Here is a 27,786-nt window from a genome sequence, read left to right on the forward strand (position 1 = left end):
CGTGGTTTACCACACCTTGTTAGCCCTCCCCAAATGCATTACCTCAAATTGGAAGGTGGGGGGTGGGGGGAGAGGTCAGGTGAGGGGAAATGTAGAAATCTAAAGAGAAATGTCAAGGCAATAGAGCAGTGTAGCGATTTGGGTAAAAATAAGCAGTGTGACAGGAAGGGACAGAGAGTTTAATGGTAGCAGTGCAGCAGGGAATAATGGTTAAAAAAATTAAATGAAAGGCTCTTTATCTGAAAGCACGAAGCATTTGTAACAAGATAGACGAACTAGTGGCACAAATAGAGATAAATGGTTTTGATCTAATAGCCATTACAGAGACATGGTTGCAAGGTGGCTAAGGTTGGGAACTAAATGTTCCCGGGTACTTGACGTTTTGAAAAGACAGGCAAAATGGAAAAGGAGGGGGAGTAGCCCTGATAAAGGATGACTTAAGGACAGTAGCGAGAAAGGATCTCGGCTCGGAAAACCAGGAAGTAGAATCAGTATGGGTGGAGATAAGGAATAACAAGGTGCAGAAAATATTGGTAGGAGTAGTATATAGGCCCCCTAACAGTAACTATACCGTTGGACAGAATATTAATCAAGAAATAGGAGCTTGCAATAAAGGTAATGCAATAATCTTGGGGGACTTTAATCTTTATATAGACTGGCAAATTGGCAAAGGTAGTCTGGAGGATGAGTTCATGGAATGCATTCGGGACAGTTTCCTAGAACAATATGTCATGGACTCAACCAGGGAACAGGTTATTTTAGATCTTGTATTGTGTAATGAGACAGGGTCAATTAGAAATCTCATAGTAAAGGATCCTCTGGGGCAGAGTGATCATAATATGATAGAATTTTACATTAATTTTGAGTGACTTGCCTAAGTCCTAAACTAGTGTCTTAAACTTAAATAAAGCCAATTACATAGGTATGAGGGGCGAGTTGGCCAATGTAGATTAGAAAAATAGATTAATAGGTATGGTGGTAGATAAGCAGTGGCTAGCATTTAAAGAAATATTTAATAATTCTCAACAAAAATACATTCCATTGAGAAACAAAAACTCCACGGGAAAAGTGATCCAACCATAGCTAACTAACGAAGTTAAGGATAGCATTAAATTGAAAGAAGAAGCTTATAATGTTGAAAAGAATAATAGTAAGCCTGAGCATTCGGATGTTTCAGAAACCAGCAAAGGTAAGTACCTTACAGAAGGTAAGTACTGCAGGAAATACAGGGACAGAGTGAAATACTGGACGAGTTTCGATCGCCTAGATGGGTCGGAGAGGAATTTCCCAGATTTTTTCTCCCAAATTGGCCATTGGGTTTTTTATCTGGTTTTTCGCCTCTCCCGGGAGATCACATGGGTTCGGGTGGGATGGAGAGTGAAAGTAGATTTGAGGTTAGGATCAGATCAGCCATGATCTTATTGAATGGCAGAGCAGGCTCGAGGGGCCGATTGGCCTACTCCTGCTCCTATTTCTTATGTTCTTATGTTGACCAAAAAATTGATAAAAAGGGAAAAATTGAATGAGAGAAAACTAGCAAGAAATATAAAAGCAGATTGTAAGAGTTTCTACAAGTATGTAAAAAGGAAAAGAGTAGCAAAAGTAAACGTTGGTCCCTTAGAAGCTGAGACAGGAGAAATTATTATGGGGAATAAAGAAATGGCAGAAACGTTAAACAAATATTTTGTATATCTGTCTTCACAGTAGAAGACACAAAAAGCATACCAAAAAGGGTGGGGAACTTAACGTAATTAATATAAGTAGAGAAAAAGCACTAGAGAAACTAATGGGACTAAAAGCCAACAAATCCCCTGGACCTGACGGCCTACATCCTAGGGTTCTAAAAGAGGTGGCTGAAGAGATAGTGTATGCATTGGTTTTGATCTTCCAAAATTCTCTAGATTCTGGAATGGTCCCAGCGGATTGGAAGGTCACAAATGTAACACCGCTATTCAAGAAAGGAGGGAGAGAGAAGATGGAACTGCAGGCCAGTTAGCCTGACATCAATCGTCGGGAAAATGCTGGAATCCATTGTTAAGGAAGTGGTATCAAGTCACTTAGAAAATCATAACATGATTAGTCAAGAGTCAAAAATAACAACAGAAAATGCTGGAAAAACTCAGGTCAGGCAGCATCCGTGGAGAGAAATTTGAGTTGACGTTTCGGGTCGAACCCTTCTTCAAAACTGGAAAGAAAAGAAAATAGATCGAAGGCAGGGCTGCGATCGGACAAAAGAAGTGAAAGAAACAAAAGAGCTAGACGAGATGGTAATAGGCTGAGATTAGGTGTAAAGTGTACTGGCAGGGCAAGAGATAGCTGCCAGGTGTGTGAGAGAAACAAAAGGAAAGGGGGGGGAAAGGAGTGTAAAAATTACAAGAAAAAATGTGTAATAGGGGCCGAGGTTATGATCTGAAATTGTTGAACTCGATATTGAGTCCGGAAGGCTGCAGAGTGCCTAATCGGAAGATGAGGTGCTGTTCCTCGAGTTTACGTTGAGCTTCCGTGGAACAATACAAGAAGCCAAGGACGGTGAGGTCCGAGTGGGAATGGAGCGGTCAACATGGTTTTATGAAAGGAAAATCGTGTGACAAATTTATTAGAGTTTTTTGAGGATGTAACTAGCAGGGTAGATAAAGGGGAACCAGTGGATGTAATATATTTGGATTTCCAAAAGGCATTTGATAAGGTGCCACGTAAAAGATTATTACACAAGATTAGGGCTCATGGGGTTGAGGGTAATATAGTAGCATGGATAAAGGATTGGTTAAGGGACAGAAAACAGAGAGTAGGGATAAACGGATCATATTCAGGTTGGCAGGCTGTAACTAGTGGGGTGCCGCAAGGATCAGTGTTGGGGCCTCGGCTATTTACAATCTATATTAATGACCTAGATGAAAGGACCGAGTGTCATGTATCCAAGTTTGCTGATGATACAAAGCTAGGTGGGACAGTAAGTTGTGAGGAGAACACAAAAGGCTCAATTTTGCCAGGCCCAAGGAGGCGGGTTTGGAGGCGTGAGTTAAAATTGCAAAAAATGGCCGGCGGATCCGATCCCGCCTCTGAGCAATTTTCCCACAATCGTGGTTTCAGACCCCGTTTCCATCCCACCTCCAAGAGGCGGGATAGTCCCTTAAGGTGCATGGCAAATGCAGTATAATGTGGATAAATGCGAGGTTATCCACTTCGGTGGCAAAAACAGGAAGACAGATTATTATCTGAGCGGCAATAGATTGGGAAAAGGGGAAGTGCAATGACACCTGGGTGTCCTTGTGCACCAGTCGCTGAAGGTAAGCATGCAGGTTCAGCAGGCGGTTAAGAAGGCAAATGGTATGTTGGCCTTCGTAGCGAGAGGATTCGAGTACAGGAGCAAGGATGTCTTGCAGTTGTACAGGGCCTTGGTGAGACCACACCTTGAGTATTGTGTGCAGTTTTGGTCGCCTTATCTGAGGAAGGATGTTCTTGCCATGGAGCGAGTGCAGCGAAGATTCACCAGACTGATACCTGGGATGGTAGGAATGACGTATGAGGAGAGATTGGGTCGATTAGGCTTATATTTGCTAGAGTTCAGAAGAATGAGAGGGGATCTCATTGAAACTTATAAAATTCTAACAGAACTAGACAGTGTTATGTCCGTGTAAATGTTGTGTCCTTCAATAATCAGACAACAGACTGCAGGGAACGATTCAACAGGTGTTTACTGAATGAGGGTTACTCTAGAACTAACTGTACAGATCACTACTCAGGGTTTATATACAGGTGTGGTCACTGCCGGTACTACAGTATACAGCAGCTGTAAAAAGTAGTTCTCTCCCTTAAGGTATATATACATTACATACATTACAATTCCTCCCCTTTTAGATTAACAGTACCATAATACTCATTTAACAATTAACATTTTTAATATACAATGTTATATGAAAATAGTCCATTCATATATTCAGTCTCTGGGGAGGCTTCCTGATTCTTTCTGGATAACGCCTTTCCCGAGTGTCTCGCTCTTGGTGCGGAGGCGATTCTAGCACCCTGTCGTCAGTTGATTCATCAGCTTCCAATGCTATTGTTTCTGAGGTAGATGCGACCTGTATGTCGGGTTCCTCACCAGGTACGTATGGCCGAGACATGGGGTTGACTCGTTCCTGTGACTCTAGGATCTGGTCAGCATGGCGTCTCACAATGTTCTCCCCAACATCCACTGTGTACATTAGTGGCCCCTGCCGTGTGCATATCGTTCCTGGTTGCCATTTCTCTGTTCGGTAGTCGCGGGCCAAGACTGGTTGCCCTACATTGAAGCTCCTTGTCGGCTTCTCATTGATGTGCTGGAATTGCTTATTCTCAACATCTCTTCGTACATTTGGTCTGAGCAAATCCAGACGAGATCTCAACCTTCGGTTAAAGAACATCATGGCCGGGGTCTGGTTGGTGACTGCATGTGTCGCATTTCTGTAGGCTAACAGGAAATTGTCCACCTTATGCTGCAGTGGAATGTCGTCATCGCACATGGCCTTTACTGCTTTTTTAAAGGTTTGTACGAACGTCTCAGCCAATCCGTTTGTGGCTGGATGATACGGGGCGGATGTGTAATGCCTTACCCCATTCCTTTTCATAAATCTTCGAAACTCTTCGGACACAAACTGTGGTCCGTTATCAGAGCAAATCTGCTCTGGCAAGCCGTTCCTGGCAAAAATGGTCCGTAGGACTGCAATAGTTTTCTCCGTGGTGGTGGAGGACATTTTGATCACCTCAGACCATTTCGAGTGCGCATCCACGGCTATTAAAAACATTGAGTCCATGAATGGACCAGCAAAATCAATATGCACCCGTTGCCATGGAGATGAGGGCCACTCCCATGGGTGTAGAGGGGCATGTGGTGGTGCATTTTGGACCTTCTGGCATCCTGAGCAGCTCTTTGTCAGGTCCTCGATTTGCTGATCGATCCCCGGCCACCACACATAAGCCCTAGCAAGGCTTTTCATTTTCACCCCTCCCAGATGACCTTCGTGAAGCTCATTGAGCACTCTCTCCCTTAACTTGGGTGGAATTACCACTCGGGATCCACACATCAAGGTCCTCTGGCATACTGACAGCTGTTCTCTTCTGGATGAGAATGCTGGCAACAGTGAGTCGCCATGTGCTGGCCATCCCTTCACCGTCAAATCATATACCCGAGACAGTGTCGGGTCATTTCGGGTCTCCTTCTCTATACCAGCGTTAGTTACTGGCAAGCATTCAATTATAGTCGAAGGAAATATTTCGACAGGATCCACTGCTGGTGCTTCCTCCGCAGTAGGCAGTGGCAGGCGTGATAGCCCATCAGCGTTTCCATGCTGTTTCGTGCCCTTATACTCGATTTCACATTGGTGCGCCCCTAGAAAAAGGGACCATCTTTGTAGCCGTTGCGCAGTCATCACCGGAACGCCCTTCTTTGGATTAAAGATGGAGACAAGTGGTTGGTGGTCAGTCAGCAAGGTGAACTTCTGCCCGTGCAGATAGTGATTGAACTTTTTCACTCCCCACACTAGGCTGAGGGCCTCCCTGTCAATCTGGGCATAGTTACGCTCGGCTGAGGTTAGTGACTGAGACGCAAAGGCTACTGGCCTCTCCGAGCCGTCCGGGAATTTGTGCGACAGCACCGCTCCAATGCCATAGGGTGATGCATCACACGCCAACCGAATTGGTAGTGCTGGGTTGAAATGAGCCAACACCTCTTTTGATGTGATCAATGCTTTGCTCTTCTGGAAAGCTCGTTTACATTCGTCACTCCACTTCCATGGTACCCCCGTTTGCAGTAGGGTGTTCAGTGGGTGTAGTACGGTAGACAAATTCGGCAAGAACTTATGGTAGTAGTTCACCAGCCCGAGGAACGACCTCAGTTGTGAAACATTTTCCGGTGCTGGAGCCTTGACTACTGCCTCAATCTTTTCAGGGGACTTATGCAACCCCTCTTTATCAATACCGTGGCCACAATACGAGATCTGCTTCTGGAAAAACTCGCATTTGTGGCGATTAGCTCGGAGCCCATATTCCTTCAATCTAGTGAGCACCTGCTCCAGGTTGGCGAGGTGATCACTGTCATTTTCGCCCGTGACCAGGATGTCGTCCAAATAACACTGGGTCCCTGGAATCACTTGCAGGACTTGTTCCATTGCCCTTTGCCAAATAGCCGGAGCTGATGCTACCCCGAACACCAGCTGGTTGTATTGGTAGAGACCTTTATGAGTGTTGATCATGAGGTACTGTTTCGAGGCTTCTTCTACCTCCATTTGCAGGTACGCCTGGGCCAGATCAATCTTAGTGAAGCGTTTCCCTCCAGATAGCGAGGCGAAAATATCTTCAATCCGCGGAAGCGGATATTGTACAGTGTGAAGGACTGGGTTCACTGTTGTAAAGTCTGTGGGTTGTTTAGTTAATTAATACACAGATTACCAGAGTAACTTAAAACAGGACTTTACTATTCGAAGGTCAGGGCGAATCTGCCCAATAAATCCTGACACAGCACTTATATACCGGTGTGGTCACCGTCGGTATTACAGTATACAGAAGCCAACAAAGTAGTGCAACACCTAAAGTAGTTCTCTTAAAGGTAGATGGGTACATACACTACAATCCTCCCTTTTTAGCTTACAACATACTGATTCCCCATTAAACATACATTATAACATATATACAACTTTATGCAAGACAGTTCACAGATTCAGTCTCTCTGGAGGTTTCCGGACTCTGTCCGGATAACGCCTCGGTGGTGTCGTAACTCCCGGCGGGGTAGTAGGTGCTTCTGGCAAGGTCGATTCGGCTTGAAGGACAGTGTCAGGTTCATCTGATTCCAGTATTACCAGATCGGAGGTAGGTGTTCTGGGTATCTCTGTCTCAACATTAACCGTGTAAGGTGGTGGAGTAGGTTGGCCATTTGTGGCTGACCCTATGATCTGGTCAACATGGCGCCTTATTATACTGTCCCCAATGTCCACCGTATACATCAACGGCCCTAGCCTTTTTCCAATAGTTCCAGGCTGCCATTTCTCGGTACGGTAGTCCCGGGCCAAAACTTGTTGACCTATCTGAAAAGATCTAGTTGGCCTTTCATTCATGCCCTGGAATTGCCGGTTCTCTACGTCCCTTCTGATGTTTGGCTTAAGCAAATCCAGCCGGCATCTTAGTCGTCTATTAAAAAACATCATGGCGGGAGTTTGATTTGTGACCGCATGTGTTGCATTCCTGTACGCCAACAAGAAGCTATCCACCTTATGTTGTAAGTTAATGGCTTCATTACCCATGGCCTTTATGGCCTTCTTGAAGGTCTGGACAAACCTTTCAGCCAATCCATTGGAGGCGGGATGGTATGGGGCTGACGTGTAGTGCTTAACCCCATTGCTCTTTAAGAATTTCTTGAATTCTTCGGACACAAATTGCGGTCCATTATCAGAACAGATCTGTTCCAGCAGCCCATTCCTTGCAAACATGGTCCTGAACACTGTGATGGTTTTTTCCGTGGTGGTGGTGGACATCTTTATTACCTCCGGCCACTTGGAGTGTGCATCCACCGCTATTAGAAACATTGAGTCCATAAATGGACCAGCAAAGTCGATGTGTACCCTTTGCCAAGGAGATGAGGGCCACTCCCATGGATACAGAGGAGCCTGTGGTGGCGCGTTTTGGACCTTCTGGCATCCTAGACAGCTCTTAGTGATTTCTTCGATGTCCCCATCAATGCCTGGCCACCACACGAACGCTCTTGCTAGGTTCTTCATTTTCACTCCACCCAGATGTCCCTCGTGCAGCTCCTTTAACACCTTCTGTTGAAGTTTGGGTGGAATCACCACTCTAGATCCACACATCAGGGTTCCTCGACACACTGACAGCTGTTCTTTTCTCTGCGAAAATGCTGGCAGCGTTGGTTCGCCCTGTGCTGGCCATCCCTCCACCGTTAAATCATAGACGCGTGAGAGAGTCGGGTCATTTCTTGTTTCGTTTTCGATCATCGAATTTGTTACTGGTAGACATTCCACTATGGATGAGTGGAACATCTCTACCGGGTCCACTGTAGTCGCTTCTTCTACTATCGGCAATGGCAAGCGCGATAACCCATCAGCATTTCCATGCTGTTTGGACCTTTTGTATTCGATGTCATATTGGTGTGCCCCAAGTAACATGGACCACCTCTGTAACCTTTGCGCTGTCATGGTGGAAACGGCCTTGTTAGGGTTGAATATGGACACCAACGGCTGGTGGTCTGTCAGTAATGTGAACTTCTTGCCCTGCAGGTAATGATTGAATTTCTTTATGCCCCACACAAGGCTGAGGGCCTCCCTATCTATTTGAGCATAATTTCGCTCCGCGGAGGTCAATGATTGGGACGCGAATGCCACTGGCCTTTCCGAGCCATTTGGTAACTTGTGTGAAAGTACTGCTCCAATTCCATAGGGGGAAGCATCACAAGCTAGACGAAGAGGTAACGTTGGGTTGAAATGAGCCAACACTTCTTCAGAGGTAATCAACGCCTTGCTTCTGCGAAAGGCCTTTTTACATTCCTCACTCCACTTCCATGGTACTTCTTTCCGCAACAGAGCATTCAGCGGATGCAGCACCGTGGATAGATTCGGCAGAAACTTGTGATAATTAATCAACCCCAAGAATGATCTTAACTGTGATACGTTTTCCGGAGCGGGGGCCTTCACGACAGCTTCTATCTTGTCAGGTGACTTGTGCAGCCCCTCTCGGTCAATGACATGACCGCAGTACGAGATCCGTTTTTGGAAGAACTCACATTTCTTGCGATTAACTCGAAGGCCATATTCCTTCAACCTAGTGAGCACCAGTTTCAAATTTGTGAGGTGTTCTTCCTCGTCTTCTCCCGTAATCAGGATATCGTCTAAGTAACACTGCGTGCTTGGAATTCCTTGTAATACCTGCTCCATGGCCCTCTGCCAAATTGCTGGAGCCGAAGCTACCCCAAAAACCAGTCTATTATAACGATACAAGCCTCTGTGTGTGTTGATGGTGAGGTACTGACGCGACTCTTTCTCGACTTCCATTTGTAAGTATGCCTGTGCCAGGTCTATCTTGGTGAAGTGTTTCCCTCCAGCCAATGAAGCAAAGATATCTTCAATCCGCGGAAGCGGGTATTGTACCGTGTGAAGCACCGGATTCACTGTGATCTTGAAGTCTCCGCAGATGCGGACCTTCCCCGGTCCCCCTGGCTTGTTACTTGGTGAAGACTTCATGACGGGAACAATGGGCGTGGCCCACTCACTCCAGTCCACTTTTGACAGTACCCCTGATCGTTCAAGTTCTTCGAGTTCTGCCTCCACAGCAGGTCGTATCGCGTAAGGTACCGATCTGGCTTTGAAAAATTTTGGGCTTGCATGTTCTGCAATCTTAACCTTTGCTTTAATTCCTCGCAGTGTTCCCAGTCCTTGCTGGAATACCTCTTTAGCTTCGTCCAATATTCTGGACAACCGTTCAGGTTTGACATCTTCCTTTCCGGAATCTACCGTCATGGTGTTTAGTGAATGCCAGTCTATCTTTATTTTCCTGATCCACTCCCGTCCCAGAAGTGGTGGACCTCCCTCAGGCAACACATACAGGTCCATCCTTTGGTGATCTTTGTCCTTGTATCTCACCTTGACTTCTATCTTTCCGATGGGGTATACTTTGTGCCCCGTGTATGTCTGCAATACTAGTTCCGTATCCCGTAGGGGAATATGCTTGAATAACTTTTTATAATCATGCTTATTCATGACCGTCAACGCCGATCCGGTGTCCACTTCCATTTTCACTTGGACTTTTGCAATCTGTAGTGTGATCCAGATAGCTTGTCGGTCAGCTTCATTACTCACATTGTGAATTCTCAAACTATCCAGTTCCTTGCAGTTGGAGTGTGAGTCCGAATTCTGTTCTTCCGGACTCTTCCTAGTCACCTCATGTACCTTTCTGTACCTCTTTTGTGGTGACTCATTATTGTTGGTCTTCTTTCCTGACCGGCATACCTTAGCTATGTGACCGAGCTTGCCACATTTCCTACATTCCTGGTTTTTAAACCAGCATTGGTTCTGGTCGTGTGTTGTCTTCCCACAACGATAGCATTTCATTGTACCCGAAGTAATTTGCTGCACACTGAGTGCCGCTGCATTTCCGCCGTTCCTTTCGCTGCGGCTTCGTTCGATGCAGCAATAAGGACAGCCTTATCAAGTGTAAGATCGTTCTCTTCGAGCAGTCGTTTTTGTGTTTCTTCCTTCGACATTCCGCACACGAATTTGTCTCTGAGTGCCTCTGCCAGATTTTCCCTAAACTGACAGTGTTTCGCTAGCCTACGCAGTTCAATCAGGTACTCCGCGTTGCTTTCCTCTTTCCGTTGCGTTCTCGCGTAAAATTTGGATCGTTCCACTAACATCAGTGGTGCGGGGTTAAAATGACCCTTCAGGACAGCAACAATATCATCGAAAGTCTGATCCGCCGGTTTAGCTGGTGCTAGTAGATGCTTCAAGAGCCCGTATGTCTTCGCGCCCATCGAGTTTAGCAAGGTTATAGCTTTGTCATCTTCTATTTTATTGGCCTCACCATAGATCTCAATGCGTTCCACATACGTGGCCCAGTCTTCTACCTCGGAATTAAAATCGTTGATGTTACCACGCTTAGGCATCTTCCTCTCTTCTTGATAACACCACGGATTATTTCTTTAAATTTTCTTTTTTTTTTCTTCAAGATGGCGGTTCCCGTGAAAATGGCGGTTTCCCGCGCTTATCTTCTCTCCCCGCCCATTTCAATGGCGGTTCCCCGCTTCTGTCTTCTTCTCCGCCTAATGGCGGCTTCCCGCGTTTCTTCCCCTGGCGGGAGGGGTACACTTTCCCCACGGGCGACGGCCGCTGGCTTTCAGGTTCACAGCCTGCGCGTCGGCTTCAGTGCTTTCCCTTTTCTCGGCAGGGCAACCGGCGCTGGGTACACCCCATTGACGGCGAACAGTTTCAGCCGCTGGGCTGGCTCTCGCTCAGTTCCCCTTGCTCGGGCTCTGTCTCTCTCCCGCTCGCTCGGCTCTACCGGCGCTGGGTACACCCCGTTGACGGCGAACAGTTTCAGCCGCTGGACTGGCTCTCGCTTAGTCTCCCTTGGTCGGCTCTGCCTCTCCCGCTCGCTCGGCTCCCAATCGCGCCTCCCAGCCCTCTCGCAGTCCGGTGCTTCCCTCCCCGGCTGCGGCTGAGTTTTTATATCTTCCCGCGCCTACGTTCCCGGTCGCAGCGCTTCGTGGCTTCGGTCGCTGCCCGGCCTTTTTCGCCGGTCGCGGTCTAGCTGTCTCACGACGCCGTTGCGTCCCCAGCCTGTCTGTACCGTGGCTTCCTTGCTCCACGCTGCCCCAGTCTCAGCGCCTCTGGGCCCGACTTCTGTCCGACTCCTTTCCCCCTCGACCGTGGTCGAGTGCACCGCCCTTATCCTCCGGTTATTCTTTTTACTTTTCCATTACTCACAGTCACCGTGGCCGGCTTGCTTCTCGTGCTGATCGGCTCACTCCTCACCGTGGCAGAAGGGACAGTCAGTGCCTGTTGCTGATGGAAGTCTTTGTCTCTGAATTCTTCCTCCTTTCCAGCTCTGCAGACTCGAGTTTTCTCCCAGCAGAATGACGAGGGCGGTTGCCTCTTCTCGACGCTCGTTAACTGCTTCGGAAGTATTGTTGCCGCAGGGTACGATCGGACTCGTCGCCACTGTAAAGTCTGTGGGTTGTTTAGTTAATTAATACACAGACTACCAGAGTAACTTAAAACAGGACTTTACTATTCGAAGGTCAGGGCGAATCTGCCCAATAAATCCTGACACAGCACTTATATACTGGTGTGGTCACCGTCGGTATTACAGTATACAGAAGCCAACAAAGTAGTGCAACGCCTAAAGTAGTTCTCTTAAAGGTAGACGGGTACATACACTACAACTGTCACCTTAAAGTCCCCACAGATGCGAACCTTCTTTGGTTCCCCAGGCGTATTACTCAACGACCTCTTCATTACAGGAACGATGGGTGTAGCCCACTCGCTCCAGTCCACTTTGGACAGTACTCCTGAACGTTCCAAACCTTCCAGCTCTGCTTCGACGGCTGGGCGGATCGCATAAGGTACCGGTCTGGCCTTAAAAAACTTTGGGCTTGCATTTTCCTCTATTTTGATCGTCGCTGTTATGCCTTTTAGTGTTCCGAGTCCCTCCTGGAACACTTCTTGTGCGTCAGTTAGCATTTTTGACAGTCGTCCAGGTGTGACGTCGTCATCCTTTTTGGCATCTACAGTCAGTGCTTGTATGGAATGCCAATCTAGCTGTATCTTCCGGATCCATTCACGTCCTAGGAGTGAGTGGTGGTCCTCCACCTGGCAATACATATAGGTCCATTTTTGGTGTTTCCTTGCCGTTATATATAACGTTCACCCTTATTTTTCCTTTGGGGTAGACTTTTAGCCCCGTGTACGTCTTCAAGACAATCTTTGTATCTCTCAAGGGTATATGTGAGAATAGCCGCTTGTAGTCCCTTCGGTTTATGACTGTTAGGGCTGATCCTGTGTCCAATTCCATTTTCACTTGGACTCCTGCTAACTTGAGCATGACCCAGATAGTTTGGTGATCCTCCATTTTGATCACCTTATGTAGTTTCAGACAACCCAGCTCCTTGCTTCCGGAGTCTGTATCACTCTTCTGTTCGTCTGAACTACTCTCCGTCACCTTATGTACCTTCTTGTACTTCTCCTGTGGAGATTTCTTGCTGGTTTTCTTTCCCTGACCTGCAGACTCTTGCTATGTGTCCTACTTTTCCACACTGTCTGCACACTTTGTCCTTGAACCAGCAATCATTATGGTCGTGTGTTGTTCTGCCGCAGCGATAGCACTTCACTGTTCCATATGACATTTCATTTCATTTGTGCCATATTCTTGCGGTCTCCGTTGTATATCTGCAGCGCCCCGTGCTGCTGCTGCTTCGTGTGATACTGCAATGCTGAAAGCCTTGTCCAGCGTAAGATCCTTTTCTGATAGAAGCCGTTTCTGGCTTCCTTCACTTTGAAGCCCACACACAAACTTGTCCCTTAAAGTATCTGCTAGTCCCGTTCCAAACTGGCAGTGTTTCGATAGCTTGCGCAGTTCCATTAAATACTCAGCATTACTTTCATCTTTATTCTGGTTCCTTTTGTGAAACTTAAATCTTTCTGCTATCAGCAGCGGTGTGGGGTTTAAGTGGTCCTGGAGGATTGACACTATGTTTTCAAAATCCTTTTCTACTGGCTTCTCTGGGGTTACTAGGTTTCGTAGTAAGCCATACGTTTTTGCACCCATTGAATTCAACAATACCAGCGCTTTCTTGTCATCTGGCACTTCATTCGCCTTGCAGTATACTTCTATGCGTTCGACATATGTCGTCCAATCTTCGACTTCATTGTCGAACGCTGTGATACTGCCACTCTTCGGCATTTTTGGGTGTGGTTAGACTGGCTTAAAATGGCGTCTCCCGCGCTTTCCTTTCTTCCCCGCTGCGGCTTAAAATGGTGTCTCCCGCGCTGCTGCCAACGCCGCTCTCGGCGGTCCTCATGGCAAATGGCGACGCCCTGTGGGTTTCGCGCGCTGCTGCTGCCAACGCCGCTCTCTGCGGTCATCGTGGCAATGGCAGCGCCTCGCGTTTTCCTGCGCGCTTCTCTTCCCCCGTTGACGCTGCTCGGCCCTTGAACACCGGCTGCGCTCTGCTCTCTCTCGTCTCTCTCCCCCGTTGACGCCGCTCGGTCCTGAACACCGGATGCGCCCTGTGCGCTCTGCCCTCTCTCCCCCGTCGACGCTGCTCGGCCTTTTTCTGTGCCGCTTGGTCGGGCTCTAGCCCGCCGCTGTCCGGGAAGGGTCTGCGCAGTACCTGTTGCCAGCCCGTTTCGCTGGACCACCGTGACTGGAAAGCCAAGCCTGGCTCCCGACAGCCTCCCCTGTGATGCTCAAATCTCCGCTGGATGACTGGGCGGTTGCCCGTGGTCGACGCCCGTGCTTCTGGACTCGACCTTCTTCCACTGTTCTCCAGGAGCGAATCCCTGGGAGGTGATGCAGAGTTGCAGGTAGGTTCGAATCTGCCTCGTCGCCACTGTTATGTCTGTGTATCTTAATGTTGTGTCCTTCAATCATCAGACAACAGACTGCAGGGAACGATTCAACAGGTGTTTACTGAATGAGGGTTACTGTAGAACTAACTGTACAGATCACTACTCAGGGTTTATATGCAGGTGTGGTCACTGCCGGTACTACAGTATACAGGAGCTGTAAAAAGTAGTTCTCTCCCTTAAGGTATATATACATTACAGACAGACTAGACGCCGAAAGGATGTTCCCGATGGCGGGGGAGTCCAGAACCGGGGGTCACAGTCTAAGGATAAGGGGTAAGCCATTTAGGACTGAGATGAGGAATTTCTTCACCCAGAGAGTGGTGAACCTGTGGAATTCTCTACCACACAAGGCAGTTGAGGCCAATTCATTAAATATATTCAAGAAGGAGTTAGATATATTTCTTAAGGCTAAAGGGATATGGGGAGAAAGCAGGGCGAGGGTACTAAATTTGGATGATCAGCCATGATCTCATTAAATGGCAGAGCAGGTTCGAGGGGCCGAATGGCCTACTCCTTCTATGTGGCAGGCAGTGACTAGTGGGGTACTGTCGGGATTGGTCCTAGGACCTCAGCTATTCACAATATTTATAAATGATCTAGACGAGGGAACTAGATGTAGTATCTCCAAGTTTGCAGACGACACAAAGCTGGGTGGGCGTGTGTGCTGTGAGGAGGATGCCGAGAAACTCCAGTATGATTTGGACAGGTTGGGTGATTGGGCAGAAGCATGGCAGATGTAGTATAAATGCAAGGTTATCCACTTTGGTGGCAAAATCAGGAAGGCAGATTATTATCTGAACGGCAATAGATTGGGAGAAGGGGAAGTGCAACGAGACCTGGGTGCCCTTGTGCACCAGTCGCTGAAGGTAAGCATGCAGGTGCAGCAGGTGGTTAAGAAGGCAAATGGTATGTTGGCCTTCATAGCGAGAGGATTCGAGTACAAGAACAAGGATGTCTTGCTGCAGTTGTACAGGGCCTTGGTGAGACCACACCTTGAGTATTGTGTGCAGTTTTGGTCGCCTTATCTGAGGAAGGATGTTCTTGCCATGGAGAGAGTGCAGTGAAGATTCACCAGACTGATACCTGGGATAGCAGGAATGATGTATGAGGAGAGATTGGGTCGATTGGGCTTATACTCGCTGGAGTTTAGAAGAATGAGAGGATCTCATTGAAACTTATAAAATTCTAACAGGACTAGACAGACTGGATGCAGGAAGGATGTTCCTGATGGCCGGGGAATCCAGAACCAGGGGTCACAGTCTAAGGATAAGGGGTAAGCCATTTAGGACAGAGATGAGAAGGAATTTCTTCACCCAGAGAGTGTTGAACCTGTGGAATTCTCTACCACAGAAGGCAGTGGAGGCCAATTCATTAAATATATTCAAGAAGGAGTTGGGTATATTTCTTAAGGCTAAAGGGATCAAGGGATATGGGGAGAAAGCAGGGACCGGGTACTGAAATTGGATGATCAGCCATGATCGCATTACATGGCGGAGCAGGCTCGAATGGCCTACTCCTGCTCCAATCTTCTATGTTTCTATAACATCCAGGCTTGTGCTGTCAGTTGACTGGTTACATTTGTACCATATAAGTGCCAAGCAATGATTAACACCTCCATTCTTCATGTGTTAACCTAGAGAATGAGTCTTGGCAGGCTGAAGAGGGCCTTTCAGTGGAGTTCGATGAAATCCTCTTCTGATATCCAGGCATGCGCACTCTTCTGATTGCCGTGGACTGATGCCTGCTGGAGTAGGAATGCCAGCTGATTTTTGTTTCCCCCCCACTACCTCGTCAAAGTGCACTGAGGACAACTGCAGCACCCATACTGCCACCTAACTGAGTGGAGCAGGGATTTAACCTAGGAACTTTGTTATGTTTCTGTACTACTACATGCAATACTTTTACCTACCTAGCCATCATGGGGTGAGAACACATAGAACTGGTGGCAGTGTCTGGGAACAGGATCTGATGCATTTCAGCTTGATATCATGCCAAGTCTTTAGCTCATTACATGTGAAAGCACTGACATCACTGATAGCCAGGCTTGCTTTTCCTTTGCCTCTAATAGTTCAAACAGCTATCATTGCATTGTTTAGGTTAATATTTAAATATCCTCCTCCCCTCACTTTTATGGAATTTACCTACACGAACACCCAGACACATCTCTGCTTTGTGCAGTCATTAAGCGCCTGGAGTGTGTTCCCAGTACAGGTAGGACATGAAGTGTTTTTTTAATAATTAAAATATCTGTTTTATTATTGCAGGACAATATCAAACTTTTAAATATTTTCCTCCAGTTTTTCTTCTCTCCTGAAGGCGCTGATACTTGCTGGGGTACAGTTCCGCAGGCGCTGACACTTGCTGGGGTACAGTTCCGCAGGTGCTGACACTTGCTGGGGTACAGTTCCGCAGGTACTGACACTTGCTGGGGTACAGTTCCGCAGGTGCTGACACTTGCTGGGGTACAGTTCCGCAGGTGCTGACACTTGCTGGGGTACAGTTCCGCAGGTGCTGACACTTGCTGGGGTACAGTTCCGCAGGTGCTGACACTTGCTGGGGTACAGTTCCGCAGGCGCTGACACTTGCTGGGGTACAGTTCCGCAGGCACTGACACTTGCTGGGGTACAGTTCCGCAGGTACTGACACTTGCTGGGGTACAGTTCCGCAGGTACTGACACTTGCTGGGGTACAGTTCCGCAGGTGCTGACACTTGCTGGGGTACAGTTCCGCAGGTGCTGACACTTGCTGGGGTACAGTTCCGCAGGTACTGACACTTGCTGGGGTACAGTTCCACAGGTGCTGGTTGAACTCTGGTACTTCACCCAAATATCCACTACCCATTTAAACACCTAAACAGTGGATGTTACTGGACTACTCAATCAGAGAGCCATCGCAGTTGATCCAGTCTTGCATAGTGTTCATTTGCACACTGGATCAGGGTTGCTGCATAGTGATCAAGTGTGGAAACTGTGGATAATCTTTCCTATTGCAGCCTGACTGCTGGTTCAACTGCGATCCGCTCAATAAAAAATATTAAACTTTTATTTTACAAAGCTTCAGACTCTGGTTAAATAAATAGAAATTTTAGGCATAACACTGAACTCGCAGGAGGCTTAAGTCCTTCAATACTGTTCAGAGCGACATCTGTTTGAGCCTGGTTACTCTGATTGATTGTTGATTCATAATCCTTAGGAAAGTAGGGTACAAACAAAATCAGCAAGAAATGTTGAATCTATTAAAATGAAAGGAACTGTGTGTAATCTACTGGCACTTCAACTCTGCATAATGTGAGTTCTCTATCATTCAGTCGTTGGGAATATCTATTCCCAGGTTGATGGTGGAGATTATTTGAACACTTAATCAAGTATCAGTTAAAATGATCAGATTCAGACAGGATTGAATATTTGACGTGTATTGAACGCTATTTTCATTCTGTTTCATATCACTCCACTAGCTGGTTAATTGAGAATAACCAGTGAGTTTGGAGCTGGTTAATTGAGAATAACCAGTCAATTCGGAGCTAGTTAATTGAGAATAACCAGTAAGTTCGGAGCTGGTTAATTGAGAATAGCCAGTGAGTTTAGAGCTAGTTAATTGAGACTAACCAGTGAGTTCAGAGGTATGGATTCAGATATGTCGCAAGTTTCAGTTACTGTTTGGGTTGAATGCGTGTGATTAGGGAGGCATGGATTTGAATAGCTGGCCAACTAGATCAGTGTTTGGATAAACTGTAGAATTTTCCTAAACCGTAAAGCAATTGATACAGCAGCTTGTCATTTTAATTTGCTGTAATTGGCAGAATGCGGAAACACCATGTTGGGGATCTGGATTTTTCAGGCAAAACTTCCTCAGCTGCCGTTTACTTTCAGCATTAGCAATGCGATGGGTCACAGAATCACAGAAACCCCACAGTGCAGATAGAGGCCATTTCGGCCCATCGAGCCTGCACCGACACATATCCCACCCGATCCCCGTAACCCCTACACCAACACATATCCCACCCTATCCCCGTAACCCCACGTATTTAATCCCCCTAACACTAAGGGTCAATTTATCATAGCCAATCAACCTAACCTGCACATCTTTGGACTGTGGGAGGAAACCGGAGCACCCGGAGGAAACCCACGCAGGTCTCGTAGGTTTCTCGGCATGCTTTCTTATCTTGAGCAAGTGGTTCCCACTTACGGACGTCAATTTTGTATTGTATCAGATTTGCTTTTAAGCAGTCTTTATATCTCTTGTTCACCATGAGATCGCTTCCCTGTTGTCAATGCACCATGAAAGATCTTATTTGGGATTCGTTCATCAGACATGGGTACCATATGACCTGGCCATCGTAGCCATGCCTTCATGATCAGAGCATCTACGCTTGGCACGTCAGCTTTTTTAAGAACTTCGGTGTCAGGGATCTTGTCCTGCCATCTGATCATTATTAGTCCTCATGGGCAGCTTAGGTGTAATTAATTCAGTTTCTTAATGTGGTGTGAATATTCTTCAGTTATGAGGAGTAGTTGGAAAAGTTAGGACTATTCTCCTTGGAACAGAGAAGGTTAAGAGGTGACCCAATGGAGGTTTTCAAGATGATGAGATGTTCTGAGAGTAGAGAGAGAAAAATGATTCCTTCTGGCGAGTGGTTAAATAACCAGAGGTCATAGATTTAAAATCATTGGCAAAAGATCTAGAGGGTGTTCGATCCGTGTATTTTTGATGTAGTGTGTCCTTCAATAACTAGACACGAGACTGCAGGAACAATCAACAGGTATTTACTGGATGAGGGTTACTCTAAAACTAACGTACAGATCCCTACTCAGGGTTTATATACAGGTGTGGTCACTGCCGGTACTACAGTATACAGGAGCTGTAAAAAGTTCTCCCCTTAAAGGTATATACACTACAATTCCTCCCCTTTTAGATTAACAGTACCATAACATTCATTTAACAATTAACACTTTTAACATGCACATTAACTGAAAATAGTCCATTTATAAATTCAGTCTTTGGGGCGGCTTCCTGATCCTTTCTGGATAGCGCCTTTCCTGAGTGTCTTGTTCTTGGTGCGGAGCCCCCCTGTCGTCAGTTGGTTCATCAGCTTCCGATGCTACTGTTTCTGGGGTAGATGCTACCTGTATGTCGGGTTCATCACCAGGTGCGCGAGACATGGGGTTGACTCGTTCCTGTGACTCTAGGATCTGGTCGACATGGCGTCTCACAATGTTCTCCCCAACATCCACTGTGTACATTAGTGGCCCCTGCCGTGTGCATATCGTTCCTGGTTGCCATTTCTCTGTTCGGTAGTCGCGGGCCAAGACTGGTTGCCCTACATTGAAGCTCCTTGTCGGCTTCTCATTGATGTGCTGAAATTGCTTATTCTCAACATCTCTTCGTACATTTGGTCTGAGCAAATCCAGACGAGATCTCAACCTTCGGCTAAAGAACATCATGGCCGGGGGCTGGTTGGTGACTGCATGTGTTGCAATTCTGTAGGCTAACAGGAAATTGTCCACCTTATGCTGCAGTGGAATGTTGTCATCGCACATGGCCCTTACTGCTTTCTTAAAGGTTTGTACGAACCTCTCAGCCAATCCATTTGTGGCTGGATGATACGGGGCGGATGTGTAATGCCTTACCCCATTCCTTTTCATAAATCTTCGAAACTCTTCGGACACAAACTGTGGTCCGTTATCGGAGCAAATCTGCTCTGGCAAGCCGTTCCTGGCAAATATGGTCCGTAGGACTGCAATAGTTTTCTCCATGGTGGTGGACGACATTTTGATCACCTCAGGCCATTTCGAGTGCGCATCCACGGCTATTAGAAACATTGAGTCCATGAATGGACCAGCAAAATCCATATGCACCCGTTGCCATGGAGATGAGGGCCACTCCCATGGGTGTAGAGGGGCATGTGGTGGTGCATTTTGGACCTTCTGGCATCCTGAGCAGCTCTTTGTCAGGTCCTCAATTTGCTGATCAATTCCCGGCCACCACACATAAGCCCTAGCAAGGCTTTTCCTTTTCACCCCTCCCAGATGGCCTTCGTGAAGCTCATTGAGCACTCTCTCCCTTAACTTGGGTGGAATTACCACTCGGGATCCACACATCAAGGTCCCTTGGCATACTGACAGCTGTTCTCTTCTCGATGAGAATGCTGGCAACAGTGAGTCGCCATGTGTTGGCCATCCGTTCACCGTCAAGTCATATACCCGAGACAGTGTCGGGTCATTTCGGGTCTCCTCTATATCAGCGTTAGTTACTGGCAAGCGTTCAATTATAGTCGAATGAAATATTTCGACAGGGTCCACTGCTGGTGCTTCCTCCGCAGTAGGCAGTGGCAGGCGTGATAGCCCATCAGCGTTTCCATGCTGTTTCGTGCCCTGATACTCGATTTCATATTGGTTCGCCCCTAGAAAAAGCGACCATCTTTGTAGCCGTTGCGCAGTCATCACCGGCACGCCCTTCTTTGGATTAAAGATGGAGACAAGTGGTTGGTGGTCCGTCAGCAAGGTGAACTTCTGCCCGTGCAGATAGTGGTTGAACTTTTTCACTCCCCACACCAGGCTGAGGACCTCCCTGTCAATCTGGGCGTAGTTATGCTCGGCTGAGGTTAGTGACCGAGACGCAAAGGCTACCGGCCTCTCCGAGCCGTCCGGGAACTTGTGCGACAGCACCGCTCCAATACCATAGGGTGATGCATCACATGCCAACCGAATTGGTAGTGCTGGGTTGAAATGAGCCAACACCTCTTTTGATGTGATCAATTCTTTGCACTTCTGGAAAGCTCGTTTACATTCGTCATTCCACTTCCATGGTACCCCCGTTTGCAGTAGGGTGTTCAGTGGGTGTAGTACTGTGGACAAATTCGGCAAGAACTTATGGTAGTAGTTCACCAGCCCGAGGAACGACCTCAGTTGTGACACATTTTCCAGTGCTGGAGCCTTGACTACTGCCTCAATCTTTTCAGGGGACTTATGTAACCCCTCTTCATCAATAATGTGGCCACAATACGAGATCTGCTTCTGGAAAAACTCGCATTTGTGGCGATTTGCTCGGAGCCCATATTCCTTCAATCTAGTGAGCACCTGCTCCAGGTTGGCAAGGTGAGCACTGTCATTTTCGCCCGTGACCAGGATGTCGTCCAAATAACACTGGGTCCCTGGAATCCCTTGCAGGACTTGATCCATTACCCTTTGCCAAATAGCCGGAGCTGATGCTACCCCGGACACCAGCCGGTTGTATTGGTAGAGACCTTTATGAGTGTTGATCGTGAGGTACTGTTTCGAGGCGGCTTCTACCTCCATTTGCAGGTACGCCTGGGCCAGATCAATCTTAGTGAAGCGTTTCCCTCCAGATAGCGAGGTGAAAATATCTTCAATCCGCGGAAGCGGATATTGTACCGTGTGAAGGACTGGGTTCACTGTCACCTTAAAGTCCCCACAGATGCGAACTTTCTTTGGTTCCCCAGGCGTATTACTCAACGACCTCTTCATTACAGGAATGATGGGTGTGGCCCACTCGCTCCAGTCCACTTTGGACTGTACTCCTGAACGTTCCAAACCTTCCAGCTCTGCTTCGACGGCTGGGCGGATCGCATAAGGCCTTAAAAAACTTTGACTTGCATTTTCCTCTATTTTGATCATCGCTGTTATGCCTTGTGGTGTTCCAAGTCCCTCCTGGAACACTTCTTGTGCATCAGTTAGCATTTTTGACAGTCGTCCAGGTGTGGCGCCGTCATCCTTTTTGGCATCTACAGTCAGTGCTTGTATGGAATGCCAATCTAGCTGTATCTTCCGGATCCATTCACGTCCTAGTAGTGGTGGTCCTCCATCTGGCAATACATATAGGTCCATTTTTGGTGTTTCCTTACCGTTATATACAACGTTCACCCTTATTTTTCCTTTGGGCTAGACTTTTTGCCCCGTGTACGTCTTCAAGACAATCTCTATCTCTCAAGGGTATATGTGAGAATAGCCGCTTGTAGTCCCTTCGGTTTATGACTGTTAGGGCTGATCCTGTGTCCAATTCCATTTTCACTTGGACTCCAGCTATCTTGAGCGTGACCCAGATAGTCTGATGATCCTCCGTTTGGATCACCTTATGTAGTTTCAGACAACCCAGCTCCTTGCTTCCGGAGTCTGTATCACTTTTCTGTTCGTCTGAACTACTCTCCATCACCTTATGAACCTTCTTGTACTTCTGTGGAGATTTCCTGCTGCTGGTTTTCTTTCCCGACCTGCAGACTCTTGCTATGTGTCCTACTTTTCCACACTGTCTGCACACTTTGTCCTTGAACCAGCAATCATTATGGTCGTGTGTTGTTCTGCCGCAGCGATAACACTTCACTGTTCCGTATGACATTTCATTTGTGCCATATTTTTGCGGTCTCCGTTGTATCTCTGCAGCGCCCCGTGCGGCTGCTTCGCGTGATACTGCCATGCTGAAAGCCTTTTCCAGCGTAAGGTCCTTTTCAGATAAAAGCCGTTTCTGGGTTCCTTTACTTTGAAGCCCACACACAAACTTGTCCCTTAAGGTATCTGCCAGTCCCGCTCCAAACTGGCAGTGTTTCGATAGCTTACGCAGTTCCGTTAAATACTCAGCATTACTTTCATCTTTATGCTGGTTCCTTTTGTGAAACTTAAATCTTTCTGCTATCAGCAGCGGTGTGGGGTTTAAGTGGTTCTGTAGGGTTGACACTATGTTTCCAAAATCCTTGTCCACTGGCTTCTCTGGGGTTACTAGGTTTCGCAGTAAGCCATACGTTTTTGCACCCATGTTTTTCAACAATACCAGCGCTTTCCTCTCATCTGGCACTTCATTCGCCTTGCAGTACACTTCTATGCATTCGACATATGTCGTCCAATCTTCGACTTCATTGTCGAACGCTGTGATACTGCCACTCTTCGGCATCCCTGGGTGTGGTTAGACTGGCTCAAAATGGTGTTTTCCCGCGCTTCCCTTCTTCTCCGCTGCGGCTCAAAATGGCGTTTTCCCGCGCTCTCCCTTCTTCTCCGCTGCAGCTCAAAATGGCGTTTCCCGTGCGCTCCCTTCTCCGCTGCGGCTGCTTGGCCCTTGAACACCGTCTGCGCTCTGTGCGTTTCCCTTTCTTCCCCGCTGACGCTGCTCGTCCCTTGAACACCGGCTGCGCTCTGCGCGTTTTCTTTCGCGCCTCTCTTCTCCCGTCGACGCCGTTCGGTCCTGAACACTGGCTGCGCCCTGTGCGCTCTACCCTCTCTCTTCCCCCGTCGACGCCGTTCGGTCCTGAACACCGGCTGCGCCCTGTGCGCTCTACCCTCTCTCTTCTCCCATCGACGCCACTCGGTCCTGAACACCGGCTGCGCCCTGTGCGCTCTACCCTCTCCTCCCGTCGACGCTGCTCGGCCTTTTCTGTGCCGTCGGTCGGCTTTAGCCGCCGCTGTCCGGGAAGGGTCTGCACCGTACCTGTTGCCAGCCCATTTCGCTGGACCACCGTGACTGGAGAACCAAGCCCAGCTCTCAACAGCCTCCCCTGCGATGCTCAATCTCTGCTGGATGACTGGGCGGTTGCTCGTGGTCGACGCCCGTGCTTCTGGCCTCAACTTTCTTCCACTGTTCTCCAGGAGCAAATCCCTGGGAGGTAATGCAGAGTTGCAGGTAGGTTCGAATCTGCCTCGTCGCCACTGTTAGATCCGTGTATTTTTGATGTAGTGTGTCCTTCAATAACTAGACACGAGACTGCAGGAACAATCAACAGGTGTTTACTGGATGAGGGTTACTCTAAAACTAACATACAGATCCCTACTCCGGGTTTATATACAGGTGTGGTCACTGCCGGTACTACAGTATACAGGAGCTGTAAAAAGTAGTTCTCCCCTTAAAGGTACATACACTACAGAGGGGAGATTAAAAAAAATTTCACTCAAAGTTTGCTCACATTTCTTGGTATTTTTTGGCCTGGGGCCTCTGAGGAGGTTTAATGTGAATGTTGAGTTTTGTGTGAATGAGGCAATGTTCTATGCAACATTCAGCACCCCTCATTGCTTTGGTGAACTTGACATTGTGGATGTCCTTTTTATTGAATAAGATGTAATCAGTCAAATGTCAGTATTTGGAACGAGGTTACAGCCAAGGTGTTTTGTTCTTGTTTGGCAGCTGGAAGATGGTGTTGGTGATCAGGCTATGCTCAGCGCATTTCCTTAGGAGCAGATGGCGTTGTAATTCCCAACGCCTGGTTTGCCATTGATACCCTGTCAGGTTTGTTGATCTGACCTGACAAGCATTGAAGTCGGCCAGAATGATGAATTTGTCAATCTAAGGTACCTGAGAGATAGTGAGATCTAGATCTTCATAGAACTGGTGGTGGTGGCATGACATTTCCCAGCGAGTGGCAATCTTGGTGTCATCAGGTGACAATTGATACATTTGGGAAAGTTCTGAAGTTTGTCTGCAATACTGGATGATAGCAAAGCTTCAGGACGTTCCTCTTTGGGCCAGCCACTCCAGAAGAAGGTAAAGTCAGCACCAGTTTCCTTAAGTTGGCAAACTTCAGCATGGCGAGTTTCACTTAGAGCTTGAATGTCTATTTTATATCTGTTCAGTTCTCTGGCAATCAACGCAGTTCAGTGTTCAGATCTATCGGTGGAATCACCGTCCATGAGTGTTCGAACATTAAAGGCAGCAGTGCTGAGGGGGAAAGATTTAGTTCTTCATTTTGGATGTTTTTGGCCACAAAAATGCTTTGTCTGTAAGCTGCGGCATACTGATCAGGGAATAGAGAAGCGGGCAATTTTTTCTGCCATGGAGGTGAGCAGTGCATTTAAAGAGGGCTGCTGAGTCGCCCAGTGGACTGCCGAGCTCCATTGCTGCTTCATTCATTGTGGAGCGACCCTTAGCCCTGGGCTGCTTGTGTACAGGTCTCCAACTACAGGTCTCCAACTATAGCTTCCAGTGAAACCTCAGCTGCTGCTTCGCAGCTTGCACAGGGGTGACCATATTGACGGTAATGATGGAAGAGATATTAGATGAGGCTGGTTTAAGTGAAGGAAATTTGCACAGTGTTTGCCTCATTCATTCTGCCCCCCACATCTGAATCCAATGGCAAGACAAGGTTGAGACGTCTGGAGATGGGGAAGGCTGGCCTGTAGATACAGCAATATCAGGCAGGTCGACTCCAGCTGTCGCCATTCCCCACTGATCAGGTGGGATGGCTGGTCAAATATCAACTATCAAATGCTGAAGGCCCTGAGAGAGTAGCCTGCATTGTGGTTGCCATGGTTTGGAAGCCAGTACGCAAGCTGCTGTCTGTTCTCTTCCCCTATTGCAGGGCTACAGAGAATGGGCAGGGAACTGGGACTAGTTGAAGTGCTCTTGCAGAGAGCTGGCACGGGCTCAACGACTGCTGTTATAATTCTATGATTCTGTTGCCATCAGAGCTGCAGTCTATACTTTGTGGAGATGGAGGCAGCAGCAAGCTCCTGGCCGCTTCATAGGTGGGGATCTGCTTCTGGTTCCAATCAAGCAACCACACGCTTCTGAGATGTCTATAATGATAAAATAACTTCTTTGATATTGCCGTAAATAAGAGCAAGAGTCATCTAGGGTTACTAACACTGGTTGGAGGCATTCCTGGAGGTATGATCACGTGACATCAGATTATGTGACTTCTACAACTGTTATTGCATTTACATTATAAAGGTCGAGTCCCCTGTCGTTGAGTGTCTGTTCCACAGTTAGCGCCAGCAGCTGTTGTGAGAAGTTCCAAGAACCAGGAGGTGAAGAAGGGAAACCGAGGGCAGAGGAGCGATTCGCAGAGGGGAAACCAAAGGTGGAACTTTGATTCCACCAGTAACTAATAGTAACTCACTGAAATAGCACCGATAACTAATAGTAATACTGATAACACTCAGATTCCTCTCATAACCAACAGTAATACAATAACTCACTATATGTAACAGGTAGTAATAGGTATAAAGTCCCGATATCCAATCTGTAACTGGTAGTTCTGCTGTAACTCGCTGATTTTCACCCTGTAAGTACAGCCAAAATCCCCCTGCACGGCACAAGGCACGGTCAGGCTACCCAGCTACTTTTAATAGGTCCCATCTCTCTCCCGATGTCCTTGGAATCTGTTTTGGATTCTGGTTCCAGTGGAATTGACAACTCTCAACTGGGAGCCTCAGTCAGAGCCGATCTGTATTTGAACTTCACTCCAAAACCGGGTGGCCCAGACCGACGTTAACTAACCCGAGAGACCACACAAAGGGCAGCGGCCTCGTGTTTGGGGTCTTGAGTTATTCTCCTGTATGCAATTTCTTTCTTTGATTGGTTATCATCCCTGGTGCCCCCACCCCTCACGTTTACTTTCTCAAGGGCTGTAGTAGGCCACAGAGGTAATAAGTTAAAATAAACTAAAGCCAATTAAATAGTTCCGAGCTATGTGTAAATGCAAGAAAGGTTAAAACTTTTTAAGCAATGATACTTACAAGTAGGATCATTTAAACTTTCTGTGGCCAACATTCAGCTCTCTTACAAATATAAAACAGTCATAAAATACCATGTCATTTGGCTCACTGTCGAAGAACATAATCGGTTCCACAAAGTCTATAAATTCTTAAAGACCTGTCAATCAAACCAAACCGGGGTTCTCATCTGTAACCTGATCTGTGTGTGAACCTACTATTGATTTCAAGAATGTAGAGTAATTACACCTTCTAGCCTCAAAAGAACACATGGAACTACATGGATTTTCGGAAGGCATTTGACAAAGTACCACATAGAAGGCTGGTTAACAAAATTGAGGCTCATGGAATAGGTGGGTCAGTGGCAGCTTGGATAAGGAGCTGTCTTTCATTCTGCCAGCACATTTCACACCTAATCTAGAGCCGTCTTTTGTCTCCACTAGTCCTGTCACCATCTCGTCTCGTTTTGAATACCTCTTAATGTCTCTTCACTTCTCTTTTGTTCTCTCCCAGCCTGGCCTTTCAATCTATTTCATTGCCTGTGCCTTTCCAGTCTTGACAAAGGGTTTGACCCGAAACGTTGACTCTATTTTCTGTCCACGGATGTTGCTTGGCCTGCTGAGTTTTTCCAGCATTTTCTGTTGTTATTTTGCTTGGATAAGGAATTGGCTTAAGGACAGAAAACTGAGTTGTGGTAAATGGCCGCTTTCCAGACTGGAGGATAGTAGACAGTGGTGTTCCCCAAGGGTCAGTGCTGGGACCACTGCTTTTTTAACATATAAATGACCTGGATATTGGAATACAGAGTAGAATTTCTAAATTTGCCGATGACACCAAACTTGGGAGTGTGGCAAACGGTGATGATACCACTTGACTGCAGCAGGACATAGAAAGGCTAGCAGAATGGGCAGACAAGCGGCAGATGGAATTTAATACAGAGAAGTGCGAGGTGATGCATTTTGGCGGAAGGAACAGGGAGAGGCAATATACACTTAATGGCACAGTTTTACAGAGTGTGCAGGGACAGAGGGACCTGGGAGTTAATGTGGATAGATCCCTGAAGGTGGCAGGACATAAGAACATAAGAAGCAGGAGTAGGCCAATCGGCCCCTCGAGCCTGCTCCGCCATTCAATAAGATCATGGCTGATCCAATCTTGTCCTCAACACCACTTTCCCGCTCTCTCCCCATACCCCTCGACTCCCTTGTAGTTCAAATGTCTGTCAATCTCCGCCTTGTTTATATTCAGTGACTCCGTCT

The 27,786-nt window shown here is 47.3% G+C and overlaps 1 protein-coding gene across 1 annotated transcript in view; it reads left to right on the forward strand.

Annotated features, from left to right (window-relative positions):
• Nucleotides 1-1,168: 1,168 nt before the first annotated feature.
• The window catches only part of myo15aa (myosin XVAa), a 581,049-nt gene continuing 554,431 nt past the window's right edge, over nt 1,169-27,786 (forward strand). The window contains 1 exon segment of the mRNA XM_086002218.1: nt 1,169-1,189. Within this exon segment, the coding sequence (XP_085858344.1) occupies nt 1,169-1,189 (21 nt within the window).

Source organism: Somniosus microcephalus, chromosome 11 (assembly GCF_052327205.1).
Source record: "Somniosus microcephalus isolate GS21.2 chromosome 11, FLI_Smic_1.0, whole genome shotgun sequence".
In the NCBI taxonomy this organism is placed as follows: domain Eukaryota; kingdom Metazoa; phylum Chordata; class Chondrichthyes; order Squaliformes; family Somniosidae; genus Somniosus; species Somniosus microcephalus.